Source organism: Perca flavescens, chromosome 9 (genome assembly GCF_004354835.1).
Source record: "Perca flavescens isolate YP-PL-M2 chromosome 9, PFLA_1.0, whole genome shotgun sequence".
NCBI lineage: Eukaryota > Metazoa > Chordata > Actinopteri > Perciformes > Percidae > Perca > Perca flavescens.
The window spans coordinates 26,271,127-26,296,007 of record NC_041339.1 but is presented as its reverse complement, the minus strand read 5'-3'; the positions used below and the strand labels follow the sequence as shown (position 1 = coordinate 26,296,007).

Genomic DNA, 24,881 nt, shown 5'->3' with positions numbered 1-24,881 from the left:
CTCCCCCCGCGACCCGATACCGGATAAGCGGACGAAGATGGATGGATGGATGAGAATGAGGTACTGTATTGAACTTTTCTGCTATCTGATACCTGTCCATCAATCCTGCAGTAAAGATACATTTGTTCACAAACACTCTGCCTGGTTAAATAAAGTTACAAACTAAATTAACTTTGAATTCACTCCTCAGGCTTTTAAGAAGCCTGTCCATTGTGTCATCAATGGATTTGGGTTGGGTTTTCAAAAAAAGAGATTGGCCTAAAAATGGCAAGTGTATTGCATGTACATTGCGTGTGTTTGACTTACGTGTGTCCTATCTCGTGGGCGATAGTGAAGGCTGTTCCCAGGCCGATGTCCTCATTGATACTGCAGCTCCTCTCTGGCTCACACATCCCTCCTACAGGAGCCAGACCTGTACACACACACACACACACACACACACACACACACACACACACACACACACACACACACACACACACACACACACAGTTAAACATCAGTACTATAGAAAACAGCACAATGACTTACAAAACCCTCCTAACCTCAAATTCTGTGCGAGTGATAGAGATTTAAAATGTTCAGTCTGGAGTATTCTGGCATTCTCAGCTGAATCCTATTCAGAAATATAAGTTGATTTCCCTATAATTATTTTTGCAAGTACAGCAGTAGACACTTATTCAAATATAAAACATCAACACACATAATGCACATCTCTATTAATGAGCCAAGTCATGCTTGATTTGTATCGTATTTGTTTTGTGTGTGAATGAGAATATGTGTGTGTGTGTGCTCTCTGGTATGTCTGTCTGTGTACGGACCTATTTGAGTTTCAGATCTTGAAAAGAGTACAGTTCGGCCTAACCTTCAAATTTTGAGGGTTAAGACTTGGCTTTAGGGTTACACTAGGAATTCAGTTATGGTTTAGTTTAGTGTATGGGTTGAGGTTAAGCATTTAGTCTTGAGGATTACAGTCAGGCTTAGGGGATGAGGGAAAGCTCATTATGTCAGTGAGCATAAGTTTAGTACAGTAAGTATAGTGTTTGTAAAGTACAAATATGTGTGCATTTGTGTGTGTGTGTGTGTGTGTGTGTGTGTGTGTGTGTGTGTGTGTGTTTGTGTGTGTGTGTTACCTAGAGTTTCACAGGGCTTGTTCTTTTGAATGCAGATGTCGTATCTGCAGACGGGATGGAAAATCAACCAGGCTGTTAAACTAATAATTATCTACTCACACACAAACAGATGCAGCATACTGTACATATGTAAACAGACACGTACAAACACGCTTGACACAGACATGCAGTACATTCACAGATGGTGACAGACACAGTCAGACAGTGGACGGCAGTGATAGCAGACAGATATAGACTTAAAAGAACAATAGCAGGAAATCATGGACGCTCACTGTGGTGTCATCTGTCTGGACAGTTTCCATCCTCTGCTTGATAAATACTGTCGTAAAACCCAAGTGTTCTCACAAAGCCACCACCAAAACCACAAGACATTTATCTTTCTGTACTCTTACATAAGCTTATAGCTCATTCCGTTAGGAAGAATAGGAAGGTATTTGTGGCAGCTCTGCCTGGCCCCATCCCATTCAGATGACTCTGACCAAACCATGGTTGTGTTGTTTGCTGTTGCACATTCCTCAGTCAATAGCATCAGCGTTTTATCGTCTTAATATGCATCTACCACTGTTGTCTCTGTTTTCCTCCAGCAGTATCAGTAACAGAGAGGGCAGTTAGAGAAACTTCTTCCTCTTTCTCGTTCTCTCCTTTTTCTATGGGCTGCTTTCTTCAAAAAAATCATAAATCTGTCATTGTCTCTCGCTCCCTCTGAAAATCTCTCTTTTACTTTTTCTTTCCAGATGCTGAGCAGAGCAGCCCCAGCTATCGTCACCTCAGACAGGACAAGATACAGCCCAACTCTCTTGGACTTGGCTTAATGAAAACCTATGAGGATAGGGGCTGGGAATGTAAAACTTCAGCTCAGAGGAAACACTGTTTTAACCCTTTTATGAACAGGGAAACAGACTAAACATTTTCATTTACAAGAACTTGCAGTAGGAGGGTTAGGTTGTTGTACATATACATTAACCCAGTACAGCTACTTGCCTTGCACCCACACTTTGTGACAAAAATCCTTTTTGTTTTGGCTTAACAAAATATCTTCATTCTAAATTACCTTTATTTCTGTATGAAGAAAGCTCCAGAACAGATTTATGGTCTTAATTATTTCTTACTCCTGTGAGAAAGGTTTGTCTGTTTGTATTTCTGACCTGGTAATAAGCACAGCAGTGTCATGGTGAGCGATCCCGTTATCTGGTATGGCGTTGCCATAGCTGCTGCGGTGCTGGATGTTTTTCTGCCACTTACAGAAGCTGTCTAAAGACTTCCCTGCATGGTGGTTGATCTCTAGTGTTGGCTGGAAGAGAGACAAGAGAGGAAATATAGAATCAAAAGCAAATTGGTAAAATAAACATACATTTAAATCTTAAAACACAACAAAAATGGATATATTACAACTGCAGCAATTTTATATTTATGCAAAGATACTTCATTCAATAATACTGTATAGGTTATGTGGGTTATTACAGTGTTAACAAAAGGAAAGATTGTAACAATCAGATGTGAGACCCAACCATTCTATTAAACCAGCCCCAGTCTTCTGGTATTACATTGTTTTAAGCTTGTTTTGAAACACGTGTCCAAAATGTCAACTTTACATGAGCTATAAAAGCCTTTTTTCAGCTTTGTGACACTACATTTATCAGATAAGGTTTTTAAATGGTTTATTTAGCGCAATAAGTAGTTTAGTTTCTCAATACATAAGAACACTTAATTTGAAATCAGCGAATGCCGAGATATGTGGTTTTCACTGGATAGCAACTTCATTAGCCTGTAATTTCTGTCATCCATGGTGAGACAACATTTGGATTCTTAAGAAACCTCCCTCCACTCTATCAAAAAAGCAAATGTGGAAGCAGGATTAGACTGGCGGCACTTTCTAGTATTATGAGAGTGCAGAGAGCAGAAGAAGAGGCCACAGCTGGCGAGAACCCGTAACCCAGGAATGCATGTGGTGACATAACTAGTAATTGTCTCATCCCACAGTCCCTCATTTCTGGGCCCACTGCTGGCCAGATTTTATTTTCCAGGGGCAGCTTGCCATTTACAGACCTGGAAACGAGCAGCAGAACCACACGCTGAGACTACTCTCGATCCTGTGCCGACCTCAACTTCAACGGTCCATGGAGAAAGAATAACAACACTACAACTGCCCACTGCTAATGATCCTAACATTTACTTCTTTCCTCTGTCAGATGACGAACACATCCCAGTGGTAAATTGTGGGGCTAATTTTAAAGCAGTATGAACATTATGAATCATAAATGTTCCCTAATAAGACAGCTATGGAGGAAACCTCAAAGCCACAATGTAATACCCATTTAATTCAGTATGATTCATCTGTCAGATTGCTAGAAGGTCAACATTACAACGGAGCCGGCCGCACTGTCTCACCACATGCTGTTAATGGCGGGCTAATAAGGTCAGTTACTTGTTAGCCAGGTGGCCCAGTCATCTCCTGTGCTATGATGGAAAGGTCATGCACTTTTTATTATCTGAACCCTGCCTTGTGGTGAGGTGTGGATTCTAACTCTGAGGCCTTTCTAACCTCCGCTCACTCCCTTATATCATGCAACAACAGTCCACATCCATGCTAACAGCTCTGTGAGGCTGTGCGCAGCAATGTTTTGAGCTAAATGCTGACGTCAGTATGCTAACATGCTTACAATGACAATGCTAACATGCTGATGTTTAGTAGGCATAATGTTTTCGTTGTACACCTTAATATAGTGTGTTGGCATGCTAACATTTGCTAATTAGCACCAAACACAAAGTACAGTTGAGGCTGATGGGAACGTCATTAGGTATTTAGTCATAAATCAGTCAATCAGTATTGGATACAGTTACACCTGAGAAGGGTCTGGTGTCAACCAGGCTAGTGGACCAAGTGACCCGACCAAAATTGCTACATTGCTGGCGTGGCTAGAGAAAATTGGTAAAATGACAAACCAGAACTTGAGGAATCTGGTGAATTTGGATCCTGAGGGTGTTCACTTGGGCCTAAGATTAAAGGTCCCATGGCATGAAAATTTCACTTTATGAGTTTTTTTTAACAGTAATATGCATTCCCCCAGCCTGCCTATGGTCCCCAGTGGCTAGAAATGGCAATAGGTGTAAACCAAGCCCTGGGTATCCTGCTCTGCCTTTGAGAAAATGAAAGCTCAGATGGGCCAATCTGGAATCTTCTCCTTATGAGGTCATAAGGAGCAAGGTTACCTCCCCTTTCTCTGCTTTGCCTGCCCAAAAAATTTGGCCCATCCATGAGAGAGAGACATCATGGCTTTCAAACAAGCAAAGTGGCAGTTGGTCAAGGCCACACCCCCACCCTCCACCTTGCCCCCCCACTCTCCTCCTCAATAGCTACAGACACAGAAATGGCACATACTAAGGAAAGCTCATTGTGGGACTGGCTGTAGTGGCTGTAATTCTGCACCAAGGCTGAATTTCGGGAAAGAGACTTCAGATACAGTATTAGGGGACCACTAAGGTCTATATAAAAGCATCCAAAGAGCACCATGTCATGGGACCTTTAAGATGCTGATGTTTTTCGCATCAGTGTCTAAATCTAACTTCAAGCTTTTCTACACCCTGGATGTGCGTCATAGTAACGGTCAGAGAGGTCACTGTTCACCACAGCAACCAGCTGGACAGTCACAAAGCTGCTCTGTCTGACAGGTACAAAACCCCCCTCATATTCTGACTTTTCCATCCTCACCCATCTCCCTCTTCCTCGCTTCCTTACAGCCTCTCGTCTCTTTCATTACAGCCACCATTCACAAGACCCACTTTCACACTAAGAGTCCTTCAGGATGGTGGAGGAAAAGCCAATAATTTGAAAACAACAAAAAGCTCATAGAAGGGTTTTGTGCAGTCTGGACAGAGAGGTAAGTAGTAGTAGTTGACAAAGTTTATTTACCTGGTCTTCCATTAGCAGGATGAGCCGTGTAACCACAATGTTGACTGCATTCCCCAGGCTAGAATCCTGGAACAGTTTGGCAACCTGACCTCCAGGGAAACAAGAAAAGACCAGTCTTAAAAACAGCTGATACACCAGTTGTGCACATTACACTAGAGCTCAGACAACACTAGAAATAGGCACAGGAGTAATCCATCATAAATTAAGATGTGTAATGGCCCAGAGAAGTCCCAGAGAAGAAAAGCCTAGTACTGAAAAAAATGGTTAAAAAATAAAGTAAAAAAAGAAAAGCTGATTCAGCATGTTTTTTTGTGATACCAGCCCTAATGCATTGTCCGTGAATAAAAACAACTTTTAGGTCAACTATGGATAAATTAGTGTAGCGACGGTTAAGTGAAGGCATTCCTGTTTTTTACCCCTACCAAGATCAATTTTAAGTTTTAACCAAACACTTATCTATCAGACAGACTAGTCTAAGAAGAGAAGAAAGGAGCTGTAAAGTCATGTGGCAATGATTATTAAAGAGTGAAAGCACCAACAGTAATAAAAAAAAAAGCTCTAAAGCTCTACTCAGACACTTGTCATTACTGGTGTCTGGTGTAATTTGGCCCACTTTGCTCCACACCACTAAAGAGATTCTGCTGGTTTCTGTGATTAGGTAACACTCCGGATGCAACCTGCTTTGTAACAATGGCAGCTGACCAACCCTTCATTAAATAAATTCCTAACACGTGTGTGTATAGTTTTAAAGTGATTAACAGTGTGTGAAAAGATCAGCAGTGACAAGAAACAGTGCAAATGATGACATACAAACTAAGCCTGTCTGACTAAGACACGTGTCCTCCACTAGGAGAAATTAAAAAAGGTCTAGGCATTTTTTTTCTTTCTGTCACAAAGCATTATTCATGCAACTACATAGGCCTAAATCTAATTTATTTCAACTTAATATAGGTTTTTGACACATAATTATTTAGACAAGTTTATGTCTAACTAACTAATCAACTAATCCTTGGCGTTAGAGAAGCACTGAATCTTATTCCTGTCACCGTAGGCGTTTCTATTCTTTAATGTCTTCTAAAATGTTTCTTAGTTGACTCCAAGCTCCAGGTAGTTGGATTGCTGGTGAAAGCTTACAAGAGCTGAACTATACAAAAACAAAATATCATCTTGGCATGAAGCTTTTCATAATTCTGTTATTTATTCATCAAGAATAACCAATGACTCCAATGGCTTTTTAATGCATTGTGCATTTGCATCTTTTGTGTTGTGAAACTTACAATATTCATGACAGCCAGGATGTACTGCTCGATGTCCCTGCGACCATGGTAACCCACCATCATCTTGTCGGCTACCACCAGCGTCTCCACGTAGCGCTCCCGGCTAACTGAGCGCTTCAGAGGCAGCTGGCCGCGCCCGACATGATGAGGAGGCGTCTTCAGAGTTCGTTGCCACCATGACGCGCCTTTCATCGGCTTCTCGTCTGAGGAAGATCAACCACACACACACACACACACACACACACACACACACACACACAGACACACAGACACACAAACACAGACACACACACACTGACGTTTTGATGGGATATAGTGAGAAGAAACCCACAAAAGCCCAACAGCAGGTAAGCCAATGATACGTACAGAATTAATCACTGTTCCTTTTGCATTTGCAATAACTGGACATGTATGACATGTATGATGATCTGAAACACGTTATCAACCAGAATGATGCCTGAACACACTTTGCATGGCTATAGAGCAGGATAAAAGCACAGCATTACAAAGTTGGAAGTTTTTTTTTTTTTTTACTTTTATTATGTCAAAAATATGTTTTTCTGAACATACTTTTGCTTTTTCAGTAACACCCTGCAACACAAACTCAGTCACACCCAATCACAACTGGGAACTGAGACACAACCACAATCTTCTGCTGCTGGCTGCTACGCAAGTCAGCCTGGGGCCATTAACTCCTCCAGTCTGGACCAAACTGCTGCTACTAAAAAGACCAGAATATCTCTCCGCTCTCACCAATGACTCCACAGGATTGGCCCTTGTACTGATGGCGGAGCGACGACCGCTTGTAAACCACATGGGGGCGCCCCTCTGCTCTCTCCCCCCTCTCCTGCCTGGTCTGGTTATCTGGTGAGACAAGGGGTTCAATCAGGTACTCCTCTCCCCCTGCAACAATCACCCCCTGCTGCAGAGAGACAGATACATAGAACAGAATAGAACAGAATAAAATAGAATAGAACAACAGGAATCATTGCTTTCATGGTAGAAATATCACAAACATCACATTACACAGTTGGTCTGAATCTTTACTAAACATGTCAATAAATGAAATAAAAACAGCCAATGATACAGATCATCCCAAATGCTTCATCAATTATATGACTACAATTAATGACTTAAACTCTTCATATTGACAAAGAAGAATGAGCAACGAAGCAGGCAGGGTAAGTTAAGGTGAGGCAGAACTGAATCAAGAGGCCCTCTGAGGGATCCTGGTGTTAATGGGTCAGAAAACTGACAGCTGGAGAGGACGAGACTTCATTCATTCACAACCTCTGAGCTTCCAATGCAGCTGATTTTGAGCTCAGTGTTTAGCGTTGTTGCAGTTTTTGCCCTCCATTTATGACCACTGTCCACCTAGTGTATTTTAGAGGAATCACTTGTCAGTATAGATCAAGGAACACCATATTAGTAAAAAAAAAAAATTCAGGAGTTTACAGCTCACATGCACAGTGAGCCTCTTTTGTTCCACAGAAGCAAGAGTCACAGACTTTTCATTTTAGTCACAATACCAAACAAATAAACATAATGAAGAAATAACACAAGCACAAAAAAAACGTCAAAACACAGGAGAGGCCAAGGCAGATTGATATTTTGAACTTCATTTTTTTTTTTTAAATAACTAGCAATTTAATATATTTGTACATTTTCCTTGTTTACAGTAGCATTTGTAACTTCATTTACAGGTTACATTTGCTGATTATGATATGCTGCGTTCCAGGCAACCCGTAACTCGTGTTTTCACAACCTTCTACCAGTGAAAGTGCCCTGGAACGGCAGTCAAACCCGTAACTCGTACCAGATCGTTGTACTCCCAGTTACAGTTTTTGACGTCACACACACATAAACAACAATGGCGACCCCCGTTGAGGCTGTACAGACGCCGTTTATTAACAGTGATAAGTAGAAATAAATAGACATAAATAGGCAACGTAAAGTAACCTAGATAGCTAACGTTAACGTTAGGTAGCCGCTAGCTAGAAGGGTTTGTGGTGACTTTGCCTGGATCGCTACCAACTCGTGCAGTAGTACAGTAAAAACTGTGTCTGGAACGCACCATAAGTCTTTAGTGAAAAATAATCAGAGCTGTATAGTAACGAAGTAGAACTAGCTACTTCACTATTGTACTTAAGTACTAAAAGGCTGTATCTGTACTCTACTGGAGTATTATTTTTTTCTCCTACTTCCACTTTTACTTGAGTACATATTTTCGATGAGTTTAATACTTTTACTCCGATACATTTTTTATGTGCTGCATCGTTACTCGTTACTGTTGTGAATGCCTCACGCTACGGAGACTGTGTAGGTTACAGTCTATGGTTACAGTGTGTGTAGTTACGGCTACGTTAGTTACGTATGCTAATTACGTAATAAATCCCCGAGATCGCGTTGTGTTTCTTTTCATTATCGTTGCCTGTTCAGAAGCATAGACAGTATATAAGAATGGACCAACAGGTCCCGTTGCTCTGGACGGAGACCAGTGAAGGATATTAGAAGCACTTTTCCGGTGAGCGCTGAGCGTTACTGCGCAGCCTCCAACTAAGAGGGACAACGTAAATACGACGTAAGCAACCTGTCTGAAAGTTGTAAGTCTTCTGGTAGCTGTGCCAAGAGAAATCTCAATCATTCCCAATCTTGCAGAGACGGAGAGTGTAGGTATATGTAAGGAGATAATATGGGCACAGGCTAATTATTGCTAACTAAAATGATAGTTAACATTAATTAAACCTAAACAGCTAACGTAAGTCGAAACTGCCCACGAGCTCCTGTACTGTACGGTAATTCCTCTACTATGCGACAGTAAGTCGCGTGGTTATGACACAATCGTTAGCCTATTTTTACAAAAATGTCTGCTACGGAGCCATAACGTGAGGTACAAGGTAATGGAGCCTTTTATACATTGTTGTGCTTCTTTAGAAATAAACAATGGACAAATAGAGTCTTTAAACACTTCAGATGTAAAGTTATTCGCTGTCAAAGTGACGTCAAAATGAATGCTATTCCTGAGTTGTTTCAGTCTGCAATGAGTACTGAATGTTAACCGTTTGACCCTGTGATGTGAAGCTGCTAGTTTATCTGTATATTGCTAACTTTCCTGTTCATCACACATGTTACTAGCTAGTGTGTGATACGTTTTTTGGGGCTTTAATCATTACTGTGCTGGAGAGGATGTTCATTTTACTTGCACAGTGTGATAATTGTACATTTTATTTCAGTATTTGTTAATATTTGTTATTTTTAATATATCATATATTTAATATTTGTTAATTCCTTTGGCTACAGCCTTAGGCTAAACATTTGAAATAATATAAACAATATGATATTCAAACTTTTGACTGCTTTCTTTAATAACTAAATAACACAATACTTGTACTTTTACTTTCAGTACTTGAGTAGTAGATTTTAAAATAAACTACTTGCAATACTTAAGTACAAAAAATGTTGAATACTTTAGTACTTCTACGTATGTGTGGTGCTTAAAGAGCACTTCTACTTCTACTCAAGTCACTTTTTTGATAGAGCACTTGTACTTTTATGGGTCTCTAGTACTTTATACACCTCTGGAAATAATACATTCAACTCTTAAACATAAATGGGATAAACATGGACAAAAAGGTACAATAATATGCCACATGTCATTATTAGGACTATGTCTCAGTCTAGGTTCAACCCAGACTATCCAACAATTGTTCAGTGATGAAATTATAACACTCCTTTTATAATTAAAGATACTTTTAGATTACAGATACAAGCCTAACATTATCATCATATGGCTTTGTGTTCAGACAGTCCCCCTACAAACACTGTCCTCCTCACAGGGTCCTCTGTCAGACCCATCTGAGAAGAGGATCCTACAGAACTGACACACACAGACAAACACACGTGAGAGCATGAAAGAGTGAATGAGAGCGAGAAAAATGAGAGAGTGAAACAGAGAGCGATACACTAACACTTCCTTTGAATCTGCTCAGATGTGTTGGCCCCGACTCACTGCGGCAGCTTTCAAAGTGCCTTTAATCCCATAATATAGTTAGTGATGCTCCCCTGGACACTGCCCGCTCGCTGGTGAATGTGCCCATGCTGGTCTGACCAACAGTAATTACGTGTGCTGCTTATTAACGCTTTGTGAACAAATCTAATCCTCAGCTGTGTATACAACTGTTATTGTGGAGCCTGCTGTTTTGTAGAGGATACACAGATACACAGTGCTGTGAATACAGGGAATAGATTTCAGCCAACAAAATGATGCATCACAATTAGGTGATCCAGTCCAGTGAATCAGAAGGGGCACTAACTTTGATCTTTTAGTTTGGGGCATTAACAAACTGATGACTTCATGAGAGGAGGAAATAAATGAATAGAATTAGAGCTTTACTAAGTGGTAAACACTTTGTAAGTGGACCACTTTGTAAAACTGTTAACATTTACAGAAGATTAAAGGACCAGATTGTTTTTTTCTTAAAGCACTGCTTCCCATAACCTGCCTTCTTGACCACAGCTTCAGTTAATAACCTCCTATATTTCCTTGACTGCCTTTAAACAGCCCCAAGGGAGCATGCCAGAACTTGATGCATTGTGGGTTATAGGTAGCGTTTATCCAAACTTCAAACAAAGTGCTAAAGGTGCTGAGCTGTCTTATAGCACCCCCACAGCCTTCCCAGGTCTGAATAGGTGGGCTGCTTCAGACAATTTTTGTAACATTCTCAAAAAAACAATCTAACAATAAAGCCTATTTCACGTAGCGATTGACAAGGTCTGCAGAGCTGAGAAAGTAATCAGGGTTTGCACTTCTCTCTCAGGCTGTCTTTTCTCTTCCTTTACGCACAACAACATTGATGTCTTTGAGGAGAGACACTCAAAAAGTGTGATACATATCCACATTTGTACAATTCATTGAGTTTTGCCTCTCTCTCTATGATGACCACATTGTGGCCTTTTGAGGCAGGTATAAAAACGTCTGCTCATACAACCTTGTTTGATTCATACTGATGCCACGTTCATGGTTATTAACAGTTTCCAACTTTTAAAAAGTGTTCACATCACAATCCATGTCCTAATTAAAACAGGGGAACTAATTTTTTTGTAAGAAACTCTGATATATCCAACCTGGCCATCTTTCAAGATAATTAAACTCTTGATATTAGAGTTTATTATTGTCAATGTACAGTATTTTCGATCTTTACCAGACGTACTCTTGAATAGTCTTGAATGTGGAAGTCTTTCTCACTCCATCCCATATGGTTTGTTGTACACAACCCTTAAGAGAACAATTGTGATAGTACTGGATTTCTTTTAGCTGTAGTGCATTATAATTTATGTATCCCTGATTGTTAAATATGCTGGCGCAAATGTGTAAGTCTTAAGTAGTTGCACTGGAGATGTATTAACATTAACATATTGTAACATATCATCATGTCTTCTACACTTGGTAAACTATCTGTAGGGAGAGAAAAATATAAGAAAAATAAATAAAGCACCTTTTTAGGATGAATCTTTCCTTTCAGATTAGGTCAATTCATTTAAGGTAATTTCGATTTTTAGGACCACACTGATTGGTTTGGGCAAAGATTAAAGCTGGCTTTGATTCATCAAGGTTTGTTAAAATGTAATTATTTGATGTCAAGCATTGCTGATCCCTCATTTGCTGAGCCAGCGCTGCTGCTGCTGCTGACCTCACTCAGTGTATTAGATGTGGATTAGACTTACCAGGCCGTTACAGTTGCTCAGGGCCACTTTGCTGGAGTGCGGCTGATCTTGGAGGTGTCCAACATAGTGGCAGTGGGGAGAATAAGGATGACTCCAGGCCAATCGGCCTTTCTTCCAGTATTCCACTCTGAACTGCCGGGACAGCAGGCCTCCCTGCAGCGTTAGGTTCAGCAGGAAGTTGTTACGTGACGTGGACAGCTGGTAGAAGAGCTAAAAGATAGGAAAAAAAAGAAGTTTAGAAATGCTCTTGGATCCGTATATTAGAGAGATTTGTACGTGTGTAAGGCAAACAGAAACTCAAAAGAAGAATGAAAAATAATGGAAAACAATTTCAAAAAGCATCATACAGAGTCAGGCAGTCTTTCTTCAGTGCTGCGTTTCCATCTGTGGTGTTGCGACATTTCTGCATCCAGCGCCTGGCCATTAGGTCCTACACGTACTGGGATGGCAATCTCATACTGGCCTAGACTGGACAGGAAAGCAGCTAGATGGGGAGAAATAAAGAAAGCATACAACCAAAATCTGAGTTTAACCTAATAAAGCACAAATTCATCTTAATCTAACTGACTCTAATTAAAAACAGTTGAGGATTTGGGAGCTGCTTATTTTGAATTATGCTATGGGACTTTTTATTGAGAGAGTAACCCAGTTGGCAAAGAGAAACTTGCAGACTTTTTGGCCCATTACTGACAAGGTCCCTTCACTCCAAGAACCCCCTCCCGAATGAGGCCAAAGGGATGTTGCCATGGTTACCTTGAAACTGTATACTTCCTGTCTGTCCCAGTCTGTGCCGGGGCCTGGTGGAGATTTATTGTCCAAACACACAAAGCTCCAAACAGCCAACGTCAGCTAACTAACGGGAAAAGGTCTTTGGCCTCAGTTGGTGAAGTCGCAGCCCCTTCCCACACAGAGTAAATACCCAGAGATCAGAGTTCCCTGGTACAGACTTGGAGAGCTCTGTACCGGGGAAAACCAGTCTGTATGCAGTGGATAGGTCTGACGTAAATAAACAGCAAGCACAATTACAAATGCTGCCTTCTCATGGAACTTGTGAGGTTGTACTGTATTTTAGACATGGGAAGTTTAATACAAAATATGCCAGGCATTCAAGTGGTTTTAGTCATGAGAACAAATATGGACAGTAGCCTTGTTACCTTTTCAAAAACGGTGAATGACTCAGCATTTTTAGCATTTTAATTTCTTGTTTGATTTTCTTCCCTCGCTAAGCTATACTGTGAGCAAAACACACTTTCCGTAAGGGTTCGAGAAGGTGGGATCGCCTGTAAAGTTTTTACTGGAACTAATTGTGAAACTGTGAGAATCATACTGGAACAAAAACAGACAATTCAAGGATTGTGGTTACAAATCATAAAAAGATGTACTGTATACTGTCACAGTGACCGTTAATCATTTTCAGCACTTTTTTCCCTCTGCTTTTCTTCATTATCTGACCTACACACCCTCTGGCACACCTGCTCCCAAATCCCTCATTAGCTCTCCTTAAGCTATATTACTACCAGATTGTCTATTGTGCTATCCCTGCCGTAACGTCCAAGCCTTTTTTGTCCCCTGCCTGCTTATGCTCTTTTTGACTTGGTTGCCTGTTCTGTAGTAAAACCCTGTTCTGACCAACAGCCTAGTAAACCTAGCTTTACCTTTTAGCTTACCTTTTCTGGCTTTGAGTGGTGTCTTTAAGTCCTCACTTTGTATCACTGAGCCATTACACACTGAATTACTAAGGTAACAAAAAAATCATTAAAAATTATAAAAAAATTAACAAATCCACTCTCAAATGTCTTATCGTTATCTGCCTAAGAAAACAAACTGTGCCAGTAGTGGGTGCTACTAGGAACAAAATTTTAAACTGTTACTAACTTATAGTGGCAGAATATATAATCATGATGTAATAATAGATTTTTGGTTAGGCCTACATGAGTGCAAAAAAATACACAACAAGCAGTGTGATGTATCATTGCCGTGTTATTATGGAACCCACGCAACTTGTAGGCAAGACCCGCCCTTCAATAGCATTCACACACCAATATTGGTCAGGCATCCATGCTTACGCAAGGTAACATAACCCGATTTGTTCAGGTCCTATCCCCTGACCAATCGGCTATCCTAACCTTAACCAGTCGAGGTCAATGCCTAACCCCAACCAATCGAGCTGCTTCATAGGGCGGGACTTGCCTAGAAGTATGTGGGATCCATAATAACGCCTCATTGCCTTGTAAAGTTAGCTCATGCTAATGTGTTAGCTAACATTTGCCTATTTACACATTCAGAAGATATGGATAAACATTAGCATTCATTTGGAGCTGTTTTTCTGGTCACCTGTATATGTCCAATATACAAGTTTTTTCTTTTTAGCTGTTCTGGTCTCCACCAATTCCTGGAAAAATTGTGTATAGCTTCAGTATTTAGACTGCTTTACTCTCAATGACCATCAACTAACAATCGCTAATTTGTTCATCATTTGTCACTGAACAGAAAATGTTAGTATGGTTATCAGAGTTTTTCTAGGGTTGCAACTACCTATTCTTTTCATAATAAATTAATTTGTTTATTATAATAAAATTATAAATCGGTTGGACTTGATTGTTTACTCAAAACAAAAGAGGTAATAAAAATAGTCTAAATAGATTTAAAAAGTCATCAGATCATTCATCAGATTACTAGTTCAAAAGGCCTAAAATGGACACTTAAATGCATCGCATTACCTTCCTAAGAGTCTGAGCTGCTTCCCAGAACACATCCATTCTGCTCTCACAAACTACAGCGAGTAATCTGGCAGGTGGTATTACCATTAAAGCAAAGGAAAAGCTCCTGGAGAGAAAATGAGGGGAGGGTGTTAATGAAGTACAAATAACTCACCTCCAAGGAAGAAATAATGAGACCTCACATAGAATAAACTGTAGACTAATGAAAACCAGTAAAACAAATTTGTATGTAATATGTAGTATGTTTGGGAGTAAAGGTTTAAGAGGAAGTGTTTAATGGGTAGCAAATTGAGTCCACAGCGACCTTGCAAAATATGTTCATCGACTGATTCAGTATTTCAAAATGTTAAGTAGGCATCAAAGCAAAGAGCAAACTGACAGTGGAAACATGTTTGCTAAATTTAACAGGAGACACTCCCTGGCTAAAAGGGTTTCATACAGAAGCGTCTGTGCTGATAAATACCCATGCGCAGGGCATCACCCTGGTTTCTCTTATCACCAAATGAAAATAATGGAAGGAAATACTCTGGATGGAAACTGTCCCTCCCTCCATCCCAGACACACCTTCATGGCACCTCAGGCCAAAACGCTGCTCCACCTCGTTTGAAACAACTAATACAAGAGGAGGAAAACCTGTGCTTATTCATTATTAACTATAAGAGAAAAAATGGTGGAAGAAGTGCTTGTCTTTAGATCATAACCTTGTTAGAAGTGTTTTTAGTGCCTCTCCTGTCTTTCTCCTATATGCAGTCTGGGTGACACACAGGAAAGTGATACATACACCATATGGCCAAAGGTATGTAGACACCCTTTGCCAAAATACTTTTGTGTCATTTTGGTCTAATGCTAGGAGCTTCCAGGTGACACTGTGGCGGGGATAGAAGCACCTTTCAGAAGGCTGCACCTTTAATGTTTTCAATTGAACCTGATCAGGTCCTTATTTTAAATTAGTCCTCGCTATTCTTGCACTTCCAAAGACTGTGGCGCACATGGGTAGACAACTTAGAAATACTTAAAACTCACTGTACCAAAAGGAAACCTAAAGTTGCTAATGCTACTAAGCAATTCAATGGAAGACGCAAGCAGCTACCAAGATGAGAACTGTGCTACACAAAATCTATTGCCAAACTCACAAATGCTCTTGTGGCTGAATGAGAGCAAATCCCTGCAGCCAGGTTATAAAATCTTAACATCAAACATATCATCACCTTATATAGATGTCATGGTCCACTTGTTGCCTATTTACACATCCAGCAGCCACAAAGCAACATGTGCTTTCATTTGGCATTGTCGTTCTTCTGTCAACCGGGTGAATGTAAGTCCACTGTCTTTTAGCTTAATTTGTCGGTCTCCACCAACTTCTGAGAATAATATCTGTCTCTTTAGCTGCTAAATTATCCGCTATGTTCACCAGGTAGTCACTAACATTGTCTGTCTGCTGTTTGGTGCTTAGCAGGTCATGTTTATTTTAAACAGTTGCCTGATGTGGTTGGAAGCAAGGTTAATGAGAGCAGAGTTTTGGATTTGAGGTATATTGTCATCTTATTGTATCTGCATATTCTATATGATTTGTATTTAAGCTTTGGGTAAAAAAGAAACCCAGATGAACTTTACTTTCAGAAGACACCTCTCTTGAAAACATCTGTGGTGCATTATCAATGGCCCCTCCAAAATAAGGCCAGTTGGCTTGTAGCCATTGGTCAAAGTATTGTTTCCTCCCCCATCTATGTTACACACATTATAGAATATATACCATGTTAAAACAAAGAAAGTCAGAGGACCACTGGAGAATTGGGAAAACAAGTCCTCTCCGAGCTCTGCAGGGCTTGTCAAATGATGCTGATTTCTTCGATGTAGATAAACCTTTATAATCAAGAAACAGTGTCAGTGGATTCCTTTCCACACAGCAACGCAGCATCGCTACCAATTACAACACAAATTGGCGACGAAGATGGGATGTGTTGCGACCTGTGACCTCAACGTTCCATCACGGGCACGGTCGACCTGATTTCCGCTCCATTGGCTGATAAGGTGAGTTATCTCACAACTTTGAGAGCGCTGGTCAGTTCGTCTGTGTCTCTGTGTGTGTGCGTTGAGGGGGGCTGCACCGTTTCGAACCCGTGTGTGTGTGTGCCGTGCTGTGATTGCTGTGTGGTTGGGACTCCGTTTTAAATTTGGTAGGGAATAAGAGAAAATAAAAAAGGGAAATAAGAGAAAATAAAGGAAATAAGGATGATAACGCCATTAATCACCTAATAAAAGCCCTTGAATAAGGCGAGACTAGTTCAGGCCACAAAACCTGAAAATTACTAGGTGAAGTTTCAGGTCAGTTCTAGGAACTGGGGGTGTAGAATAAACTGCAATGGAAATTACAGATTTCATGGGTTGATGAATTTATGTTTGAAGTAATTTTGCATTGTAGTCTATACCTCAAAAGGTAGCAAAATTCAAAGAAAAAGAAATGGCGGAATCATGCTTTAGGAAGGAAAAAAAGGGAAAAAGGTAATAGGGATGATAACGCTGTTAACTTGGTAAGCCCTCAAAGAGACCCTCGTGAGGCGATGTTAGATGGGCCACAAAACCTGGATGATTACTAGGTTTCTAAAGTTCAGGTCAGCTCTGGGAGCTGGGGGTGTAGGTCAACTCCAGTGTGGATTGCCAATCGTTTCATGGGTTGACGAATTTATGTCCGAAATAATCTCACATTGGAGTCTATACCTCAAAGGTAGCAAAAAATAAAAAGGGGGAAAACAGCGGAATCTAGTGTAAGGGATTTTATGGATAGGTTAATGCATTTTTTGTTGATTGGATGTGTATGTGAGACAGAGTGTGTGTGTGTGAACAGCGGTGCCTCTGCGGTGTGTGATAGACTGTGTGTGCGTGGCATATGTCATGATGATATTCGGTCCACAGACGTTTAAGCCACTCCCTGCCTGCACTGGGGTGCTGCCGCATGTGCTGCAAAGATGAGAAAGGGAACTATTTGATTGAGATCCATTGAATCTATAAATGAGAGTTACGTTGACAGATATAAAGAAAGAAAAATAGAAAAATGTCATAAAACATCTAGAGAAATGGCATAATAATTTAAAATGTCCTTCTAATTAGGAAGCCTTAACTATGCTTGCTTCTGAAGCATGAAAAGAACAAATCGGGAGAAAGATTTAAGGATAAAAGTAGGCATGAACAAGGCTCAGGTCTGAAGAGAAAAAAGGGAAGGAAAGAAAAGATTAACAGCTGGCATAGGTGATTTGCGTCTGGAACCCAGACCAGTGATTGATCACCCTGGAATAAGAAAATTCCAGCCTCTATACCTCTATTGGAAGTAAGAGATGAGAGGACTGATTGCTGGGCTCCAGGATTGTCACCTCTGCCATTCTACAATGTTGGATCGCTTGTTTTGAGTGGCGAGACATCTAAAATGATTTTACTTTGAATAAAATAATTCAAAATTTGATAATTTTATAAGGTTTTTGATTTTACTAAAAGTTCTCCACTGTCACATGTGGTCATGTCATTGTGCTAAGGAAATGAGTGACATTTGTGAAGGTGGGAAACAGAACGAATGAATATGATTTCTGTGAAGTTAATTCAATCCTAATGAAACATTAGACTGAGTTGGTTCATATACTTTGTATATTAAAGGGGTAACAATTGTTACAAAAGATAGTTAGGAAAGTTGAGAGAAAATGGTAAGCGTATGTTGCTGAAAGGTAAAACAGAAAGGGAAAAGAAAGTTTTATGAGACAATGGAAAGAAAATAAGACATGACTTTAAGGGAAAGTTAAGGGTACAAGAATGTACTAAGTTGGTTAAAGACAGAAAGAGAGTGTTGTGAAGGTGACAGAAAGACAAAGAAAGAGATACATGTATTTTTGAATTAGGATAATGGAGTTCATATTAATATTGTTGGTACAGAGATAACTGCAGTATTTGGGCTCCAATCTACAGGAGGGTAAACATTTAGATGAGGATAGTAAAGACTGCTATACCACAAGCACCAAAACTTAGGAAAAAGAGACAAATTGGTTAATTTTCAGGAATGATTAATGGTAATTTCAAAGACGAATTGCAAATTATTGTGATCCGACACAAATGAAAAAAAAAAGATTTAGGATTTGTGTAGATAAAACATATGTTTATGAAATATGATGTCTTATTGTTGTTAAACTGTCCAACAAATATATAGGTCTACAAGTTTGGTTGAAATGATTAGTTGCTTAAATACTTGGTTGATTGATAGAATTACTGGGATCATTTCCAGTTTAGGATAAGGGGACTTTTCTGTGTTGTTACTCTTAGTACTTGAAGTACATATTTTATGATACTTTTCTTACTTAGGTAATATTTTTATAGCAACATTTTGAATCAATGGTGTCATAGGTTAGAATGTAGAAAGAGAATCAAGAAAACTAAAATACACGTATGATTAAAGTAAAAGTAATGCCTCTTGGAGGAGTTGTGTTTTGTGTTTATTCAATGCGCCTCGATGGATGTCAGAGCGGACCTGTCTCACTCCCCCAACAAGCTACAGAACCGGTGACAGACAATAACAGACCCTGAACTACATGACCCCAATCCAACAGACACAGTATTCAGCGTTCAACTTTGGCCCCATCCTCCACACACTTGCACCAGAAACACATCTGGAGTTGGAGCAGCAGAAAAGGAGGGGTGACAGATTTGCAACTGCCCATGATTGAGTGGTTGAAGTGAACACCCAGATGGTTTTCAGGGCATGATCAGAGACTGACATTAAAGAAGCAACGTTACACATGACCACAAAGTACTTTGTTGGACATTCACAGATGAACTGAAGTTTGAGGAGTTCAGCCCAACTTTGCCTAGGCTCAGAAGATGTATGATGCTGAAAGTGATACAGATCAGTGCTGACAATAGAACAAAGTGAGACAGTGATCACTCAGGAGGGTGATTATTGCATCAGAGATGAAGATGAACAAATAATAGAGAGAAGGCAAGCAGAAACGACCATAAAGATGAATCCAAACTCCAAAAGTAAGAAGAAAACGACACATCTGGAAAATAAGGGAAAGTGAGGTTCAGAAGGATGGAATTTGAAGATGATGATGATGATCAGAGTAATTCAGAAGAGATCATGGGTGAATATGATCCTGTGATTAGAAGGAGGCTGGCCAGAGCGGAGAAAAGAGGTGATGAAAAATGGAGGAAACAAAAAGATACAAGAGATCACACCTCTGATGAAAGTAAGAATGAAGACAGTGATGAAGATTTGGAGAGTAAAGGAGCTATGGGATTTCATCCTGCAGCGTCTAGCATAGAAGAGATTGAAAGAGACATGGAGCGATTGGAAGAGCAATACGAGAATTTGAAGATACAGAGAGACAAATTGTTGAAAAAAGGATCCCAAAAAGAGGAGAGAAAGTCAAAAAAAGGGAAGACAAGTAAGAAGATGCTTCCAGTGCTAATTCAAGGACAGAATATGTCAGATATTCTTGATAAGTTGCCTGTTCTTCAAGATGGAGCACATCCTTGGATTTTAAAGTTGGAAGAAATTACGGTGGGAACACAGTATGTCATGGGAGATATTAAGAGACTTTTGACAAATCTTATTGGGATTCCGGCAATGGAAGAAATTCTACAGAAAGCTAGACTTAATCGACATGTGAAACTGCTGTACATGATCCTGAGTTGTTGGTCGCAAGTAGAGGTCGACTGTGGAGAGCATTGAAAGATATGTTTCCAGCAAATGTGCATCCGGACAATATCCAAATTGAGCCACTGAAACAAGAAGAAAAACCAAGAGCTTATGTGTTGAGAGCTTATCAGGTGTGGAGAAATATTACCGGAAATGATCCAGATGTGAGTCAAGTGGAGCAGTCAATTTTGCGAGCCAAACTACAGAAGGGGCTGCCATCACCAGTGAGAAGCAAATTGGAAGAGGTGGAGCATGGCAAGGACTGTCTATGCAGATCATGTAGCTCACCAAGTAGAGGTACATAGGAGAAAGGAACATGAGCAGAAAGAACGAGACCAAGAAACTCCCAGAAAACTTAATCGAATGCAGCTGGTGGGAGATAAGAAGAAGGACAAGAAGCAAGCACTGGTTATGCAGAATCAGTGTTCACCAAATCAACAGCCACCATTAGTGATTCCAGTTGTTTTATACCCACAGCCAGTTTCTGGACAGATGCAGAACTGGAGAGGAAGAGGAAGAGGACGAGCTGGAAGATTTAATCCGTGTTTTATGCAATCTCTACAAGCGTGTTTCAATTGTGGACAAGATGGCCACTTTGCCCGTGATTGCAATATACCAGGATGGAATCCTACAGGAAATTACAGAAGAGCATTCAGGTGCCAACTAACGTCAATTGGAAGACCGGTGAACCCTTACAGGGGTCTGGAGCCAGGATTCTAGAGGTGCCCAGAAGATCTGAAAGGGAGGTGTCATCAGGGCCGGAAAGAGATCCAACAATTGAAGACAAGGACAGTCACAAGTTGGTACAGATCCCCACAGATGAGCGTGGACATCAGCTGACTGACCAGAGAAGGAGGGGAGAGAGACCGGATTTGCTCTGGCGCATCGACATATCAACGCATAACGACGAATAGAAAGTAGGTAATGCACTGACAACACACATTTTGAAAATACATATACTCTAAAGAAGTAATTGGTTCTATTTTTAAAATAGAGCTACTCTTATGTGAACACATCTATATGAAGGGTTAAGATAAGCCTCTAAATTAAGCAACTTGGTATGAAAATCTTACATTTTGTCAGTACCTGGTGATATACATTCTATTAAATTTGAAATGACCTGTGACAGCTTCTAACAAGATTAGTGACAAACAAGTTATTTCAGTTGGTGTGTTAGGAAATGTTAAAAGAACATTTCACTGTTTTATTTTTGTGCTCCAATGACATTAATTTTTGAATATGCATCTATTATTTGAGTGCTGCTCAAATAATTTATTGGGGAGTGATCTCATGTACAAATTTGAATTGGATTAATGTAAAGTTGTTACAAACAGCAGATTGAGAGTGCTGTTCTCAAAATTGTGTTAAAATAATTGTCTTAGAACAATTGTGTGACTATTAGTGAAAATAGCCTGACATTAACATCAGTAAACTATTCTTGGATGTAGTTTGTAAATGCACCTTTATCTTTAATACAAAAAGAAGGGCAAGGTGTATCACAAGTGTCATTAGGACCATATGAAAATAGTAACAGTAATAATGTGAGAAAAGATAAGACCACTTCCACTCACAGATATATCTTAGTCAAATGAAAGGTTTTTACATTGGTTAATTTGTTGTTTATAGTGTATTGGTAATCTATTCATATCATTCTCTCTAAGTACAGATTCACGAATGGAAATCAGTTATTACAGTCCAATTATGTATCAAAATTCTTTGTAATGTAAATAGAGGTTTAGAAATCTGATTTGAATTTCATTATTCTACATAAGTTGCAGTGGTGTTACTGAAGCCTGCAGGATTCTAGCCTGTAGGGTTAGAAGGTAAAATAATTTACAAAGATTCCAAAGTGAAGCTCTGCAATTCATTGAATTTTGATAGAGATTACAATTATGGCTTATTAATTACAGAAACAATGTAATGGAGAGGAACGATTGTTCTGCACATTACATTTGCGAGTAGACTTGGTATGAAGAGTTTAGGATAGTTTTCACAGTTCAACATGCTACACTGATGTGTTGAGATGTTAGTTTAAGTATCAGTCTAAATTTCAATGATGGCTTGCATTGAGAAATTGAGAATTCAGTATTGACTAATATATGCAAAGTTATAATTTTATAATGTGGCAAGGTGGCTACATTGCTTTATGCTAGTATATTGCTGTGTGTCAGGTTACTTTTCAGCCTCAGTCCAGTTTATACAGGAATGTCAAGTAGATGAGGTTGAAAGAAGGGGTGGTGAACATAAGGGGATCTATTACACCCACTATCTGTTAAATAAACAGTGAAGAGAGAGTTGTGTGTGATACATTGTAGAAAGTGCGTAATTACATGCTACAAAATGATTGGCTCTTAAAATAAATTTGGTCTTCTCTATCCAATTGGCTACATCCATACGCGTTTAAAAAAATGGGGTGGTTTATGATTTGGTCAATTTGTTTGATTTAATTTGTTGAAGGTGTGATTGATACATTAGGATAAGAGTTATCTTTAAAATGACATAACCTTTGCTGCTGACTATCAATAGTCAGCAAAGAGGGATTTAGGAAGCACCTGGTTAGCTTGTGTTGCAAAAGGAGGGAAGCACTTGTTACATCTAAATCTGATTCTAGTTCTGGAAGTAGAGTGAAGAGAGACAATGCACACTTTCGTAATTTTGAATGCTATCATTTGAGGATAAATCTAGCAGTATTGATGGGAAGTTCTTCATTTTGAATATCTGATTTCTGTCGTCATTTTCACATTTCTTTGAATATTGTTTAGTGTTTTTTATTTATCAAAGGGGGGAAATGGAATGTGATTCATGTGATTCATATGTGATTCATTCATATTATTTCTGATTCATTCATAGTAATTTTGATATTTTATTTGATGTTTTCTTTTATGTGTTGTTTTGCAAAGATACTGGTTGTGTTTTCTTTTCTTCCAGAGTATATGGGGGAATGTGCAAAGGGAGATTCAAATACTTAAATATGGACAATAAAAATGGACTGGAGGATTCTAAACAAGGATACAGTGATGAAAGTTCAGACTCCATCGACACCACACTGAAAGTTCAACACTGCAAAGGAGCTGCAGTGGATACATGCTTTGTGTCATATTCGTTTTGTATTAAAACTGTTTGAAGAAGAATGTTTTGTTGTGGGATACACATGGACACCTCAGATGTTTTTATGTTTTTCTTGACGCTTAGGGACAGCGGGGTCTAGGTAAGGCGAGGTCCTTTTACAGATCCGATGATTTGATCAGTCTGAATTGGGACATTGTTTTGATTTTATTTTGATTTCTGAGGCTGTCATATGTATTCAATTACACCAAGACATTACATGAATTGATAAAAAGATTTATAATTGATCTGGAGTACTGAAGGTGGTCGCCTGGGGCAGAGGGGCCGTGAGAGAATTTTCCTGTCTAGATTGATTGATGGATATTTGGAAAGAAGCTGGCAGACAGGTTTTTCGCTCTTACACTCCATAAAATGTTTGTTTACATTTCCTGACATTGTTAAAACTTGTGTTATTTTGTAATAATCTTACTCTTTTTGTTTTGAGACTTAATTAGTCTCGAAGGGTGGAAATGAGGTATATTGTCATCTTATTGTATCTGCATATTCTATATGATTTGTATTTAAGCTTTGGGTAACAAAGAAACCCAGATGAACTTTACTCTACTTTCAAGACACCTCTCTTGAAAACATCTGTGGTGCATTATCAATGGCCCCTCCAAAATAAGGCCAGTTGGCTTGTAGCCATTGGTCAAAGTATTGTTTCCTCCCCCATCTATTTTACACACATTATAGAATATATACCATGTTAAAACAAAGAAAGTCAGAGGACCACTGGAGAATTGGGAAAACAGGTCCTCTCCGAGCTCTGCAGGGCTTGTCAAATGATGCTGATTTCTTCGATGTAAATAAACCTTTATAATCAAGAAACAGTGTCGGCGGATTCCTTTCCACACAGCAACGCAGCATCGCTACCAATTACACCACAGATTTCAAACAATGAGCTAAAAAAGGGTAAAATACTCCATAAAGCTGAAAATGTTGCAGTTCTGTGGGTTTATCATTAGGAATAACTCCCTTTACATTACACGTAGTCATTTGATCCATTGTTAATATCAGAATTAAGTAGCTTTAAAGTCTACTCTGTCTACTCTGGGAAATTTCAGTCGCTCAAGATTCAGTGTGTATGTGAGAGAGACTGTGTGGCAAGAGGTGAGGGGGGGTGGGCACGTGCAACAGCTACATGATTTGTGGAAGCAGAGTTCAAGTTTAGCAGCACAGACCTGCAGACCTGGGGCCCGTTTCAGAAAGCAGGTTTAGAGAAAACTTTGAGTTTGTTAACCCTGAGATGAGGGAAACTGGGTTTTCAGTTTCAGAAAGAGAGGTTAATCAAACCTGAGAGAGAGGGGGAACTCCAGCCCATTTCAGAAAGAGAGG

The 24,881-nt window shown here is 39.6% G+C and overlaps 1 protein-coding gene across 4 annotated transcripts in view; it reads right to left on the bottom strand.

Annotated features, from left to right (window-relative positions):
* The window catches only part of adamts10 (ADAM metallopeptidase with thrombospondin type 1 motif, 10), a 64,438-nt gene that overhangs the window by 28,256 nt on the left and 11,301 nt on the right, over window positions 1-24,881 (bottom strand). For 3 of the 4 annotated variants that reach the window (XM_028587734.1, XM_028587735.1, XM_028587736.1), the window contains 8 exons: window positions 12,392-12,528; window positions 12,045-12,254; window positions 7,074-7,242; window positions 6,321-6,523; window positions 5,044-5,127; window positions 2,279-2,424; window positions 1,134-1,177; window positions 307-412 (listed from right to left, as the gene is read on the bottom strand). In XM_028587734.1, the coding sequence (XP_028443535.1) occupies window positions 307-412; window positions 1,134-1,177; window positions 2,279-2,424; window positions 5,044-5,127; window positions 6,321-6,523; window positions 7,074-7,242; window positions 12,045-12,254; window positions 12,392-12,528 (1,099 nt within the window). Of the gene's footprint in view, window positions 1-306; window positions 413-1,133; window positions 1,178-2,278; window positions 2,425-5,043; window positions 5,128-6,320; window positions 6,524-7,073; window positions 7,243-12,044; window positions 12,255-12,391; window positions 12,529-24,881 lie in introns of those variants that run through there. The other variant, XM_028587737.1, reaches the window with a different exon arrangement.